The sequence below is a fragment of the Bombina bombina genome, chromosome 1 (genome assembly GCF_027579735.1).
Source record: "Bombina bombina isolate aBomBom1 chromosome 1, aBomBom1.pri, whole genome shotgun sequence".
Classification (NCBI taxonomy): Eukaryota; Metazoa; Chordata; class Amphibia; order Anura; family Bombinatoridae; genus Bombina; species Bombina bombina.
The window spans coordinates 916,533,620-916,550,428 of NC_069499.1; the positions used below are offsets into that span (position 1 = coordinate 916,533,620).

Sequence of the window (16,809 nt, forward strand, 5' to 3'; positions counted from 1 at the left end):
AGTCCATTGTCACTAACTGTCAGTTTTTGCAGGACGTACCTGGTACGTCAGTTGTCATTAAGGGGTTAAAGGGACACTGAACCCAAAAAAAAATTCTTTCGTGATTCAGCTAGAGCATGCAATTTTAAGCAACTTTCTAATTTACTCCTATTATTACATTTTCTTCATTCTCTTGGTATCTTTATTTGAAATGCAAGAATGTAAGTTTAGATGCCAGCCCATTTTTGGTGAACATTCTGTGTTGTTATTGCTGATTGGTGGATAAATTTACCCACCAATAAACAAGTGCTTTCCATGGTCCTGAACCAAAAAATGTGCTTAGATGCCTTCTTTTTCAAATAAAGGAAGCAAGAGAATGAAGAAAAATTGATAATAGGAGTAAATTAGAAAGTTGCTTAAATGTGCATGCTCTATCGGAATCATGAAAGAAACAATTTGGGTTCAGTGTCCCTTTAATAGTCTATATCATTGTTATTTTTTTATTTTATATACACTTAGGTTATTCATCATGTCTGTAATATGGCAATAGGTGATTACCTTTTTAGTATCATATACTTATTTGCTGTAGAATTATGTGTTTGAACTAGCATTATGTGTGCATATTTGCCTGTTAGCAGTGATCGTGTTGGGCTACAGCCAGCTTTAATTACACATGCAACATTTTTATGTTAGATACATTTGTTATTTTATTGTATAGCATTGCTGTAGATGCATCTTTTAACTTAGTATATCGTGAGGATAGATGTTTCCACCCTCTCTGATGTATTTGTCGGAAATACCCTATCATCTACTATTTTGGTCTTTACTGAACTCCACATTGGATACAGGATAAAATTTTTGATCGCATCTAAGTATATTTGTGATGCTAAACACTTATGTATGGGTAGGTGTGTCAGTATTTACTGACGGCACTGGTTTATTTTCCAATAATTTGTAAGCCGGTCATTGCCTAACATCTCATTGGCTGCAGGGATTTTCATACGCATGCACCCTACTTGGCATTAGACTGCGCCCTACTTGACATTAGACGCTGTGTCGGGTTCTTAAGTCGTGATTTCAAGTTTGTTTGTACACACCTGATGAAGCGGTCAGCACGACCGGGAAACGCGTTGTGTGCTACTTGCATATTTTATTAAAGCCTTATTGTTTTTTTTATTTTTATTGACATCAGGCATCACGACTTGTTCTTTTATCGTCTATGGGACTCCACCATATTCTGTATTTGAGCGAATCTATACTGCCTCAACTTTCTGCTGTTTTTCCAGGAGGTATCTCTTTATTTTTGCTAAATTAGAACCTGGGAGTTTGGCTTTAAGTGGCAGTGTACAGATTGTAGGTGAAAGCAGTTCCGTTGGAGACTCCACATATCTACACTGCGAGAGGATAGCTTTCTGGACAGCTGATAAAGGTCCAGCAGGCCTCTGTGGCACTTCTCAAGTGCTTTATACTTTGTAAGTATAACTTGTAATGCGTGTATGAAGACCTAGTACTACTGATCATGCACTATTGTGGCGCCCTATTCTTTTATACCCTTCTACAGATTCAGTGTACTTGCTTTGCCATCAAGTTTTTGGAAGAAGGTTGCAGCCTCTGGTCTCTCACCATCCTTTTTTGATCACAAGGTTTCACAAGGGACTCCATTTGGCACTGTCATTTTGGGACTTTCTGAGGACTTTATCACTTATAAGTATTGTGATTATGTTTGTCTTTGTTTTTTTGTTTTTTTTTTTGTCTATATTTTGATATGTGATGCACCTTACAGAGATTTCACATACACTCCTAGAGCTGCATTTATTAGTGCACGTACATTGTTCTTTTTCATTCACACGGATCACTTTTAGATTTTGGTCATCTGTTGCAGCTCATTGTTTTAAACATTTATTATCTTATTTGTGCACATTTTTATATATATTGCACCATATTTTCTCTTTTGCACCGTATATCTACACTCTAGGTGTTTTGTGTTTATCCCCAACCCCGTCTTTTGATATTAGGCGCATCTAACTTTTAATTATCTACAGTTCCAATCATTTTTATGATGTCTCCCCTTCATTATATTACCTATTCCCGGTAGCAGATAGGAGAGATAGGAGAAAAGGAATGTCTGTGAACAGGTTTGGAAACCGTCTGTGCAAAAAACACAGAGCTGCATGGTTTCATAACATAAATATTGTGACATTGATGACACAATGGCAAAACAACAACCACAGAGTTAAACTTCTGAGTATTAATCACTTTAGGAAGAAAAAAGTAAAGCCCTCAAAATTCTAAACCACATCTTAAAGGGACAGGAAACCCCAAAATGTTCTTTCATGGTTTAGATAGAACATACAATGTTAAAAAACTTTCTAATTTACTTCCATTATCAAATTTCCTTTGCCCCCTTGTTATCCTTTGCTGAGGGAACAGCATTGCACTACTAGCAGCTAGATAAACACATCTAGTTAGCCAATCACAAGAGACACGTGTGCAGGCACCAATTAGCAGCAGCTCCCACTAGTGTATGATATGTGCGTATTCATTTTCAACAAGGGATACCAAGAAAACAAAGCACAATTGAAAATAGTAGTGAATTTAAAAGTGTCTTAAAATGACATGCTCTATTGGAATCATGCAAGATTAATTTTGACTTTTCTATCCCGTTAAGAAAGAAAAACATTATTATGTGGGATACAGAGTGGCAGTACCAGAAATGTAACTTGTCTAGTTTAGAATGACACTAGCAGTAAAATTACAATTTTAAAGAAGATGTATGCATAAGAAAAAGTGGATGATCTTTTTGCGCTATCACAACAGAACACTATTTTAGACAAAAATATATCTAAACCCTTTTTACAGATATCTACTGAAGCTGCAGTCTCTTTCTCTCCAGGCAGTTCACTAGCTTAAAGGGACATAATACTCATATGCTAAATCACTTGAAACTGATGCAGTATAACTGTAAAAAGCTGACAGGAAAATATCACCTGAGCATCTCTATGTAAAAAAGGAAGAGATTTTACCTCACAATTTCCTCAGCTCAGCAGAGTAAGTTCTGTGTAAAAAGTTATACTCAACTGCTGCTCAGCTGCAGGTAAAAAAAAATGAAGAAATGAACAGCAGCCAATCTCATCAACAGAACTATTTTACTGTGATCTTATGAGATTTCACTTAACTCTCATGAGATTTCATTGTAAACTTCCTTAAGCTGAAAAGGGAAATAAGATGAGAGTGCACGTAAGCTTGCTTCTTCCGCTGTCCTGGGACAGACATACTAATTTGCTGCTTAGAAGTCCTTTACAATGGGATGTGGCTACTGAGAAACTTTTGAGGTAAAATATCTTTCTTTCTCCAACATAGGTGTGTCCGGTCCACGGCGTCATCCTTACTTGTGGGATATTCTCCTCCCGAACAGGAAATGGCAAAGAGCCCAGCAAAGCTGGTCACATGATCCCTCCTAGGCTCCGCCTTCCCCAGTCATTCTCTTTAACCGTTGTACAGGCAACATCTCCACGGAGATGGCTTAGAGTTTTTTAGTGTTTAACTGTAGTTTTTATTATTCAATCAAGAGTTTGTTATTTTAAAATAGTGCTGGTATGTACTATTTACTCTGAAACAGAAAAGAGATGAAGATTTCTGTTTGTAAGAGGAAAATGATTTTAGCAACCGTTACTAAAATTGATGGCTGTTTCCACACAGGACTGTTGAGAGGAATTAACTTCAGTTGGGGGAACAGTGAGCAGACTTTTGCTGCTTGAGGTATGACACATTCTAACAAGACGATGTAATGCTGGAAGCTGTCATTTTCCCTATGGGATCCGGTAAGCCATTTTTACTACAGAAAGAAAAAAAGGGCTTCACAAGGGCTTTTAAGACTGTAGACATTTTCTGGGCTAAATCGATTTATATATAAGCATATTTTATACTCCATAGCCTTGAGGAATTATTTTAATCTTGGGAATTATGTAAAAATAACCGGCAGGCACTGTATTGGACACCTTATGCTCTAGGGGCTTTCCCTAATCATAGGCAGAGTCTCATTTTCGCGCCTCTATTGCGCACTTGTTTTTGGGAAGCATGACATGCAGATGCATGTGTGAGGAGCTCTGATACATAGAAAAGACTTTCTGAAGGCGTCATTTGGTATCGTATTCCCCTTTGGGCTTGGTTGGGTCTCAGCAAAGCAGATACCAGGGACTGTAAAGGGGTTAAATATAAAAACGGCTCCGGTTCCGTTATTTTAAGGGTTAAAGCTTCCAAATTTGGTGTGCAATACTTTTAAGGCTTTAAGACACTGTGGTGAAATTTTGGTGAATTTTGAACAATTCCTTCATACTTTTTCACAATTGCAGTAATAAAGTGTGTTCAGTTTAAAATTTAAAGTGACAGTAACGGTTTAATTTTAAAACGTTTTTTGTACTTTGTTATCAAGTTTATGCCTGTTTAACATGTCTGAACTACCAGATAGACTGTGTTCTGAATGTGGGGAAGCCAAGGTTCCTTCTCATTTAAATAGATGTGATTTATGTGACACAAAATTTAGAGAAAATGATGCCCAAGATGATTCCTCAAGTGAGGGGAGTAAGCATGGTACTGCATCATCCCCTCCTTCGTCTACACCAGTCTTGCCCACACAGGAGGCCCCTAGTACATCTAGTGCGCCAATACTCCTTACTATGCAACAATTAACGGCTGTAATGGATAATTCTATCAAAAACATTTTAGCCAAAATGCCCACTTATCAGCGAAAGCGCGACTGCTCTGTTTTAGAAAATACTGAAGAGCATGAGGACGCTGATGATATTGGTTCTGAAGTGCCCCTACACCAGTCTGAGGGGGCCAGGGAGGTTTTGTCTGAGGGAGAAATTTCAGATTCAGGGAAAATTTCTCAACAAGCTGAACCTGATGTGATTACATTTAAATTTAAATTGGAACATCTCCGCGCTCTGCATAAGGAGGTGTTATCTACTCTGGATGATTGTGAGAATTTGGTCATTCCAGAGAAACTATGTAAAATGGACAAGTTCCTAGAGGTCCCGGGGCCCCCCGAAGCTTTTCCTATACCCAAGCGGGTGGCGGACATTGTAAATAAAGAATGGGAAAGGCCCGGTATACCTTTCGTCCCTCCCCCCATATTTAAAAAATTGTTTCCTATGGTCGACCCCAGAAAGGACTTATGGCAGACAGTCCCCAAGGTCGAGGGGGCGGTTTCTACTCTAAACAAACGCACCACTATACCCATAGAAGATAGTTGTGCTTTCAAAGATCCTATGGATAAAAAATTAGAAGGTTTGCTTAAAAAGATGTTTGTTCAGCAAGGTTACCTTCTACAACCAATTTCATGCATTGTTCCTGTCACTACAGCAGCGTGTTTCTGGTTCGATGAACTAGAAAAGGCGCTCAATAATAATTCTTCTTCTTATGAGGAGATTATGGACAGAATTCATGCTCTCAAATTGGCTAATTCTTTCACCCTAGACGCCACTTTGCAATTGGCTAGGTTAGCGGCGAAAAATTCTGGTTTTGCTATTGTGGCGCGCAGAGCGCTTTGGCTAAAATCTTGGTCAGCGGATGCGTCTTCCAAGAACAAATTGCTTAACATTCCTTTCAAGGGGAAAACGCTGTTTGGCCCTGACTTGAAAGAGATTATCTCTGATATCACTGGGGGCAAGGGCCACGCCCTTCCTCAGGATAGGTTTTTCAAAGCCAAAAATAAACCTAATTTTCGTCCCTTTCGCAGAAACGGACCAGCCCCAAGTGCTACGTCCTCTAAGCAAGAGGGTAATACTTCTCAAGCCAAGCCAGCCTGGAGGCCAATGCAAGGCTGGAACAAAGGAAAGCAGGCCAAGAAACCTGCCACTGCTACCAAGACAGCATGAGATGTTGGCCCCCGATCCGGGACCGGATCTGGTGGGGGGCAGACTCTCTCTCTTCGCTCAGGCTTGGGCAAGAGATGTTCTGGATCCTTGGGCACTAGAAATAGTCTCCCAAGGTTATCTTCTGGAATTCAAGGGGCTTCCCCCAAAGGGGAGGTTCCACAGGTCTCAATTGTCTTCAGACCACATAAAAAAACAGGCATTCTTACATTGTGTAGAAGACCTGTTAAAAATGGGAGTGATTCATCCTGTTCCATTAGGAGAACAAGGGATGGGGTTCTACTCCAATCTGTTCGTAGTTCCCAAAAAAGAGGGAACATTCAGACCAATCTTAGATCTCAAGATCCTAAACAAGTTTCTCAAGGTTCCATCGTTCAAAATGGAAACCATTCGAACAATTCTTCCTTCCATCCAGGAAGGTCAATTCATGGCCACGGTGGATTTAAAGGATGCGTATCTACATATTCCTATCCACAAGGAACATCATCGGTTCCTAAGGTTCGCATTCCTGGACAAGCATTACCAGTTTGTGGCACTTCCGTTCGGATTAGCCACTGCTCCAAGAATTTTCACAAAGGTACTAGGGTCCCTTCTAGCGGTGCTAAGACCAAGGGGCATTGCAGTAGTACCTTACTTGGACGACATTCTGATTCAAGCGTCGTCCCTTCCACAAGCAAAGGCTCATAAGGACATTGTCCTGGCCTTTCTCAGATCTCACGGGTGGAAAGTGAACGTAGAAAAATGTTCGCTATCTCCGTCAACAAGGGTTCCCTTCTTGGGAACAATAATAGACTCCTTAGAACTGAGGATTTTTCTGACAGAGGCCAGAAAATCAAAACTTCTAAACTCTTGTCAAATACTTCATTCTGTTCCTCTTCCTTCCATAGCGCAGTGCATGGAAGTAATAGGTTTGATGGTAGCGGCAATGGACATAGTTCCTTTTGCGCGAATTCATCTAAGACCATTACAACTGTGCATGCTCAGTCAGTGGAATGGGGACTATACAGACTTGTCTCCGACGATACAAGTAGATCAGAGGACCAGAGATTCACTCCGTTGGTGGCTGTCCCTGGACAACCTGTCACAGGGGATGAGCTTCCGCAGACCAGAGTGGGTCATTGTCACGACCGACGCCAGTCTGGTGGGCTGGGGCGCGGTCTGGGGACCCCTGAAAGCTCAGGGTCTTTGGTCTCGGGAAGAATCTCTTCTACCGATAAATATTCTGGAACTGAGAGCGATATTCAATGCTCTCAAGGCTTGGCCTCAGCTAGCAAAGGCCAAGTTCATACGGTTTCAATCAGACAACATGACGACTGTTGCGTACATCAACCATCAGGGGGGAACAAGGAGTTCCCTGGCGATGGAAGAAGTGACCAAAATCATCCAATGGGCGGAGACTCACTCCTGCCACTTGTCTGCAATCCACATCCCAGGAGTGGAAAATTGGGAAGCGGATTTTCTGAGTCGTCAGACATTTCATCCGGGGGAGTGGGAACTCCATCCGGAAATCTTTGCCCAAATTACTCAATTGTGGGGCATTCCAGACATGGATCTGATGGCCTCTCGTCAGAACTTCAAGGTTCCTTGCTACGGGTCCAGATCCAGGGATCCCAAGGCGACTCTAGTAGATGCACTAGTAGCACCTTGGACCTTCAAGCTAGCTTATGTATTCCCGCCGTTTCCTCTCATCCCCAGGCTGGTAGCCAGGATCAATCAGGAGAGGGCATCGGTGATCTTGATAGCTCCTGCGTGGCCACGCAGGACTTGGTATGCAGACCTGGTGAATATGTCATCGGCTCCACCATGGAAGCTACCTTTGAGACGAGACCTTCTTGTTCAAGGTCCGTTCGAACATCCGAATCTGGTCTCACTCCAACTGACTGCTTGGAGATTGAACGCTTGATCTTATCAAAGCGAGGGTTCTCAGATTCTGTCATTGATACTCTTGTTCAGGCCAGAAAGCCTGTAACTAGAAAAATCTACCACAAAATATGGAAATAATATATCTGTTGGTGTGAATCTAAAGGATTCCCTTGGGACAAGGTAAAAATTCCTAAGATTCTATCCTTTCTTCAAGAAGGTTTGGAGAAAGGATTATCTGCAAGTTCTTTGAAGGGACAGATTTCTGCCTTGTCTGTGTTACTTCACAAAAAGCTGGCAGCTGTGCCAGATGTTCAAGCCTTTGTTCAGGCTCTGGTTAGAATCAAGCCTGTTTACAAACCTTTGACTCCTCCTTGGAGTCTCAATTTAGTTCTTTCAGTTCTTCAGGGGGTTCCGTTTGAACCCTTACATTCCGTTGATATTAAGTTATTATCTTGGAAAGTTTTGTTTCTGGTTGCAATTTCTTCTGCTAGAAGAGTTTCAGAATTATCTGCTCTGCAGTGTTCTCCCCCTTATCTGGTGTTCCATGCAGATAAGGTGGTTTTACGTACTAAACCTGGTTTTCTTCCGAAAGTTGTTTCTAACAAAAACATTAACCAGGAGATAGTCGTGCCTTCTTTGTGTCTGAATCCAGTTTCAAAGAAGGAACGTTTGTTGCACAATTTGGATGTAGTTCGTGCTCTAAAATTCTATTTAGATGCTACAAAGGATTTTAGACAAACATCTTCTTTGTTTGTTGTTTATTCTGGTAAAAGGAGAGGTCAAAAAGCAACTTCTACCTCTCTCTCTTTTTGGATTAAAAGCATCATCAGATTGGCTTACGAGACTGCCGGACGGCAGCCTCCTGAAAGAATCACAGCTCATTCCACTAGGGCTGTGGCTTCCACATGGGCCTTCAAGAACGAGGCTTCTGTTGATCAGATATGTAAGGCAGCGACTTGGTCTTCACTGCACACTTTTACTAAATTTTACAAATTTGATACTTTTGCTTCTTCTGAGGCTATTTTTGGGAGAAAGGTTTTGCAAGCCGTGGTGCCTTCCATCTAGGTGACCTGATTTGCTCCCTCCCTTCATCCGTGTCCTAAAGCTTTGGTATTGGTTCCCACAAGTAAGGATGACGCCGTGGACCGGACACACCTATGTTGGAGAAAACATAATTTATGTTTACCTGATAAATTACTTTCCCCAACGGTGTGTCCGGTCCACGGCCCGCCCTGGTTTTTTAATCAGGCCTGATAATTTATTTTCTTTAACTACAGTCACCACGGTATCATATGATTTCTCCTATGCAAATTTTCCTCCTTTACGTCGGTCGAATGACTGGGGAAGGCGGAGCCTAGGAGGGATCATGTGACCAGCTTTGCTGGGCTCTTTGCCATTTCCTGTTGGGGAGGAGAATATCCCACAAGTAAGGATGACGCCGTGGACCGGACACACCGTTGGAGAAAGTAATTTATCAGGTAAACATAAATTCTGTTTTTTTACATAGAGATGTTCAGGTGATATTTTCTAGTTAGATTTTTACAGCTATACTGCATTACTTTCAAGTGTTTAAACATTTGGGTATTATGGCCCTTTAACTGTTCTAACTGTGACCTTTTGACACTTTCAAAATCATTTGAGTAAACAGTGTCCCTGCCAAAACCCTACAGGAATAATATAAATGTTTATATAAAATAATCATATTACATCATATCCAACTAGGAAAATTATGCATATAGCAAATAGTATGTGTTACACCAGAACTGCATCTAAAGTAGTACTGGACAGATAGGTAAAGGAGGATGAGATCCAGTTCTGAATCATACTGGAACATTCCAACATACACTATACACATATACAGTATTTCGATTACAAATGAGAACATGAAGACTCGTAAAGTCTGCCCATACAAGCTTAACAAAGTCTTTGGAAGTAACCTGCAAGTAAATCGTGCAGGTTACTTCACGTGTATGGCCATAGTCCAAATACGCGTGGAACATTGAAATACTATAGTAAGTTAGGGGCATTGCATATAATGGTCTTAATAAATATAGCTTTGCTAAAAAGTAGTGAGCATGGTGTGCAGAAATGTGTCACAATCTTCCTTCTTAATATGTATAGACTGAAGTAAAGCTGCAGTACACACTTTCTAACTTCATAGTGATCGAAAGAGAACAAACTCTGGCAAAAAAGGGATTTCTACACTGTCCTAGGAGGAGGAGGCCCCATAAAAATCAATGAGATGTTTCAAATGTATGGAGCAAAGCTTTTTACCAGTACTGAAAATGACAACATAACAGCATGAGAGAACACTGTATTATACTATTAAGTGATGTTAAACAATTCTCTTTGTTTTGATTATAAATAAAAGTCTCAACTCTGTTATTAAGGTGATTTACAAACATTGCGCTCTAGTACTTGCAATATCTATCAAATATCAGGTTCTTTGTTGTAAGACCTGAAATTCCTGCCAACCTAGTTCCGATGGATTTATGTTTAAGTTACTTACTGTTATCTGCAATACAAGCATCCAGAGTTTTTGTTACCACAACAGCAAGCTTGGAACTTGAACTTGAGAAACTCTTCTGTAAATCATTCACAAGCTTTTGGAGAATATCAGCCAATGCATCAACACCTCCAACTGAAGTAAAATAATCCTGAGCAAAACCTTGAAAACAAAAATGTTTGCTCTTTAACTGCCAGGACACCCAAAACTAATATAAAGATGGCACATTTTACTTAAGACAGTATACACTCATTTTTTCTTTGCATAAATGTTTTGTAGATGATCTATTTATATAGCCCATAAAGTTGTTGTTCTTTTAAATGTATAGTTTTGCTTATTTTTATATAACATTGCTCTGATTTTCAGACTCCTAATTAAGCCCCAAAGTTTTAGGAGAATACCGACAGATACCTACTCCAGCTTGCTACTGTTTGTGTAAAGGGTCTTTTCATATGCAAAAGAAGGGGGAGGGGGGAGTGTCTTATTTCCCACTTGCTGTGGGCTTTCCAGCTACCTTTTCAACAGAGCTAAACTGAGAGCTTCTAAGTAAGTTTTTAAACGGTTTTATACTGGATTTTTAGATCAGTATCTGTGCATATTATTATTTATAGTAGTGTCTATTACATGTAGTTATATACAAATTGGTGTATACTGTCCCTTTAAGAAAAAGAAAGACAAAATTAAACACTTTGAGTTAAGTTCTACTAGAGCTGCAAATAATGACTATTGTACTACATAATTAATGCAGTAAGGAAAAGCAGAGGTCAAAACATATAAAAACAAAAAGTAAGATCCTAGGCAACTCACTTTTGATGGTGACTGCTGCATCATACCTGCAAGACTATGGCTATTAGCCGTGGCCCATCATTCATCAAACTCCCACTTCTCAACATTTTTTTAGCTTAAGCACTGCCGCTATTACTTTCGTAGGGAGGTACTAAACCAAAATGGTGATAGAATCCTATTATTGTTGTCATTATGTGCAGCAGCCTCCAGTGCTCCTCCTATCCAAATTTAGCAGCAAATTCTAAAAGCATTTGTGCTTTCAGGTAGCCAAAACTCAATGAAGAGGACCAAAAAAAGATGATGATGTTTAACCCTGCAATTTATCCAACCTCCCACCACAGTTAACTTTAACCAAAACCTCCCCCACCACCCTTTTCATTTTTGGCTGACCATGACTTATATATAACTAGAGTGTGAATAGCTGAGGTCACCTAGAGTTTTATTTCAGCTTTCTATGGCTACAAGCAACCTCCTTCACTGCAAATCTAAAGTAGGTGGTCACACAATGGTTAAGTTAAACAACTCATTATGTCAGAGTGATAACCCATAAAGTCAAGATAACAGGGGGTCCTTGTTCTTTAGAGGTGAGATGTTTTCAAAGTACAGTCCAATCAAACAGACTGTCATCTTTAGTGATTACTGTCTGGATTCAAAAAACACATTCTTCTGTAGTATCAGCTTTCCACTAACCACCAGCTGAGAGAGAGCCTCAAACAGTGAAATATGTTTGGTGCTCTAGAAAAGGGATGGACAACTATCAACCCTCTCCCTTATTTTTTATGACCTCAGAATAAAGTGGTGCTAAAAATTTGAAAATGAATAGGAAATATAGTTGCATTTGTATTTTTCATTGTCATAAATTTATATGTGCTCCTTAAAGGCTTCTAAAATATTGATCTGTGGCACCCGTGTGTTAGGAAGTTGACCATGACTGCTCTAGAACATATATCAGGAATTATAGTTACAAAGAGCCTGGAAGTTTGATTGCAAAGGTCTTATACGGAACCAAACAAAGGAGAACATTCATAAAGGAAGCAACTATCTACCCTATATATGACTCTAAGATCACTGACTATCTGCACATGCTTAAAATTATCTTAAGGGGATCAAAACCTTCAAGAATAATCTGATTTCAGAGTAAGGGGTAGATTTAATAAATAGTGGATGCTGCTTTCTACGCCCGAAGTTTCTGGTTTGCCGGACACGTAAGTTAAGAAACAACGGTCGTAAGATCACTGCTCCTTAACTTGCAATCATCCGATCCGATCGGGATGATTGACACCCCTGCTAGCAGCCGATTGGCTGTGAAAGTGCAGGGGACGGCATTGCACAAGCATTTCACAAGAAATGCTTATGCAATGTTAAATGCCAACACCGTGTAGCTAATCCTGTCCGCCCGGCATTTAATACATTGACCCCTATGAATGACTGAATGAAGTATATCAATTTTGAAATGGTAAACCGTCACAAATATGTTCAACAGTATAAATGTCAAAAAAAAGTTTAGTTTTTTTTCTTAACAAAACATTTTTTTATCTTATCTCCTCCGCTTAGGCTAGTTATAGGTTATAGATTACTCAAATAATGGCTGTGTGACGTAACAAGGTTTGGCATGTGAAGTCTACAATTGGCACTTCAAATTCTTACTAGATTTAGAAAGTCCATAAATTACAGGAAGTGTTTTTACAAGTTACAAGATTTTATTTTACAAGTTTGAAATCGCTTTCACGTATGCAGCATACTTACTATTATTTGCTACAGTAAGTCCAACCAAAGAACATATAGGGCGAACTATATCAGGTTTCATGTAATGCTGTAGCCAGTATTTGGCTTGTGTAAAAGCTGAGCTGCACAATTTCTGATTTTCATCTGCAAAGGAAATGAAGTTTAAAATATCACTGCATAAAATAGAAAACTGGTAAATACAGTCTGCTGTCATCATCCTTCATAGCTGAAGACTCATTTACATTGATCTCTCAAGTAAACAAAATATATGAATAGCAAACAGAATGCTGTTACCATTTTGAGGGTTATTAGCACATGCACAAAGAGCACTGCACACGGAGGACCATAGCTGGTAACTGTGGCATGTGTTTTCATCAGTAAGGTCCGTCTGGCCTGTCATGAGAGTTTCCCTAAAAAAAAAAATAATATCTGAAATGTAATGTGATTTTAAACAAAACAAAAGTTGTGTCAAATATGAATAATTTACCTAAATAAAAAAAGAAGTATATCAATACATCCAGATTCTCTTGCAAGTGTTTGACCAGTCTCTGAAAAAAAAAACAATTTTATGAACTTATTTATTTTAAAAAAAAACAACAACATAGGGAATTATAATATTAAAAAAAGATACAGTTATCAAATAAAACAGAATTAAAGTTACTTACTATTATTGGAAACCAAAACCAAGAAAATATAAACAGACATTCTCTTTAAATTCACTGAAGAGTCTTCATCAGACAGCGTTGTGCACACATCTTCAAATAGCTCCAAATTACACAGAGTTTGCTGACAATACACTAAATGATAGAAAGGTATAGAAAGGGGTTATGACAGGTTCTGTGAAAACATATGTTAAAAGCCATGCAATTTTCAGGCATTATTACCATTGTTTTCGGCAAGAATTCCCAAGGTGAATAGAGATGCTTCTTTTACTACATAGTGTGTACTAGATTTTGCAAGGTTACTGACAAATAATAAACCACCAATTTCTCTAAAATAATCACACGCATCGCCTGCAAGAAAAAACAAACAAACAAATAAATAAATAAAAAATCTGTAATGTCCAATAAAGTAATATGAATATTGAAGCCTTACTGTTTTCTTGACAGATAGAATATATAGTGACTAAAGCCTCTTTCTGTGATTGAGGATTATCCATTTGAAATTTTAGACACTCCAGCAACAAATTCAGATCAGTCTTCATTTCTACAAAAAAAATATAGAAATTACAGGGTATTTACATAATAGGGTCCTTTTTAAATCCATTAGTGTTTGCTGTGGAGAAACACTGTATTATTGTTTAGAGATGTGTATCCAGCAGTTTCATTCACTGCTGAATGCAGAAGTAGGAGGCTGTTTTTGGTATTAGGCTCTTTTCGGAGCAAAATATCCTCTTGCGCAACTGAAACACGCTGAGATCTGGTTTTGCATAAATCTTAGTGTTTCACTTGCACAAGAGGATATTCGGCTCCGAAAAGAGACAGATACCAAAAACAGCCTCTTACTTCTGCATTCATCAGTGAACGAAACTATCTATTATTTTTGAAAAAGAACAAGGGGATATGGGAACGCGCTGTAAAAAACAGCATATGAGAGGTAAAGAACTATATAAGGAATGTGGATTACACAAGAGTATAATAAAAAAGTTTATATTTGTTTATAATTATATTACAATAAGCGATGCCGGCATCTGATACAAAGTAAAATAGTACAATAAATTATAAAACATCAGTGTGTAGTGCTATAAGTAACTATAAAAATAATAATATGTTGCAAAGTAACACAATGTTAAAATTGAAACAGAGTCAATGTTACCATCCTTTCACAATCAGGCCAGTGATTAGAGTGTCTGATCCAGCTGTTTATATGAATGCAGGTATGACTTGGAAAATTCCCTCTGCGTTGTTTTTAAAACAGCGAAAAGCTTGCAAAATCTTCTGGCTTGTATCCAATGACTGTGAGTTAAATTTCAAAGACACATTCACAGCCGTATTTGCGGGATGTCCCGTGCTGTGGACCGGTTCTGGTCAGGAGGTCAGAGTGCAGGAGTAATGATAAGCAACGACAGACTTCGTTTCTTTGAAGTAAAAATGAATCAGACTGCTTTTAACAAATGTGGGTCATGGGTGGGAATTACGCATATAGAGTCAATTCATATATTAAAGAGGCTCAATGCACCACACCTACCGCATATGTAAGTCAAGCAGTTGTATTGCAAATGGAGTTTGTAACAGCGTCCATATTATTCAGATTCCAGTGCTGGACAGAAGAAAGTAGATCATGGGTATGATGGTATTTCAAAGAAAAAACAACTCTGTGAATTAGAGTTGGTCTCAACCACCTTACCTACTACTTAATTTCACAAGTTATAAGCAAATTTCTACGCGTTTCACCCTAGTCAGGCCTTTATCATCTTGATAAAGGCCTGACTAGGCTGAAACGCGTAGAAATTTGCATATAAAAAAACAACTAATATTTCCTAAAGATGTCCAGAGGCACAGGGCTAGCTGTAGGTAAGGTTGCAGGGTACCCTCTGTCTGCTTCTCTCCCTTTCAGAGAGCGCTTTCGAGTTGTGTCCACTAGATGTCCCCAAAGCATACATCTTTTATTCTGTTTTTTTCTAGGGACACTAAAACTATGGGACATAAAAGTTCAAAAAGAACTTTTGACTGCTGCATATATATATACTGATCTTTTCCAAATTTACCTTCCACCCGTGAGGTCCCAGGAAGGATTACACCGTGTCCATGTGGGATCTTGCTTGTTGAAAGGATGGCGCCTGGACTAGGATGTCGTCTAGATAGGGCGCCACTGCAATGCCCAGTGACCGAAGCACCACCAACAGCGATCCCAGAACCTTTGTGAAAATTATGGGAGCTGTGGCAAGACCGAAAGGAAGAGCCACGAACTGGAAGTGTTTGTCCAGGAAGGCAAACCTTAGGAACTTGTAATGATCCCTGTGAATAAGAACATGTAGGTACGCGTCTTTTAAATCCACTGTTGTCATAAACTGACCCTCTTGGATCAAGGGAAGAATGGAACAAATAGTTTCCATCTTGAAGGACGGTACCCTCACCCTGAGAAATTTGTTTAGACTCTTGAGGTCTAAAATTGGTCTGAAGGTTCCCTCCTTTTTGGGAATCACGAACAGATTGGAATAAAAACCCTGACCCTGTTCCTGTACTGGAACGGGAACAATCACTCCCAGGGCGGAGAGGTCTCCTACGCAGTGTAAGAACGCCTCTCTCTTTGTCTGGTCTGCAGATAATCTTGAAAGTAGAAACCTGCCTCTGGGAGGAAAACTTTTGAACTCTAGTTTGTATCCCTGGGACACTATCTCTATTGCCCAGGGATCCTGAACATCCCGAACCCAAGCCTAAGCGAAGAAGGAAAGTCTGCCCCCTACCAGATCCGGTCCCGGATCAAGAACATGCCCTTCATGCTGTCTTGGATTCAATAGCAGGCTTCTTAGATTGCTTTCCCTTATTCCAAGACTGGTTGGGTCTCCATGCAGGTTTAGATTGTTCCTGCTTAGAGGAGGAAGATGAAGAATTTCCCTTGAAATTTCGAAAGGAACAAAAATTACTCTGTCGTCCTTTCTGTTTGTCACTCTTATCTTGAGGGATAAGATGACCCTTACCTCCCGTGATATCAGAGATCATTTCCGTCAGGCCAGGTCCAAACAAGGTCTTCCCCTTGTAAGGAATAGCCAAAAGCTTAGACTTAGAGGACACATCCGCAGACCAAGGTTTTAACCATAAGGCTCTGCGGGCTAGAATAGAGAAACCCGAAATCGTTGCTCCCAGTTTGATAACTTGAAGGGAAGCATCCGTAATAAAGGAATTAGCTAGTTTAAGAGCTTTTATCCTATCCTGGATTTCATCTAAAGAAGTTTCCGCCCTGATGGCATCAACCAATAAGCCACCGCACTAGTGACGGTAGCAATGCACACAGCTGGCTGCCATTGCAAGCCCTGGTGCACATACATCTTTTTGAGTAAACCCTCTAACTTCTTGTCCATAGGGGTCTTTGAATGCACAACTATCCTCTATGGGAATAGTAGTTCTCTTAGCT

At 39.6% G+C, this 16,809-nt stretch overlaps 1 protein-coding gene across 1 annotated transcript in view; it reads right to left on the bottom strand.

The window, feature by feature from the left end:
- Nucleotides 1-13,939, bottom strand: part of TERB1 (telomere repeat binding bouquet formation protein 1) — a 273,372-nt gene extending 259,433 nt beyond the window's left edge. Inside the window, exons 1-7 of the mRNA XM_053715885.1 lie at nt 13,831-13,939; nt 13,620-13,748; nt 13,401-13,532; nt 13,223-13,283; nt 13,030-13,145; nt 12,757-12,879; nt 10,228-10,386 (exon numbers count right to left, since the gene is read on the bottom strand). Of these exons, the coding sequence (XP_053571860.1) occupies nt 10,228-10,386; nt 12,757-12,879; nt 13,030-13,145; nt 13,223-13,283; nt 13,401-13,532; nt 13,620-13,748; nt 13,831-13,939 (829 nt within the window). The remainder of the gene's footprint in view (nt 1-10,227; nt 10,387-12,756; nt 12,880-13,029; nt 13,146-13,222; nt 13,284-13,400; nt 13,533-13,619; nt 13,749-13,830) is intronic.
- Nucleotides 13,940-16,809: the final 2,870 nt, after the last annotated feature.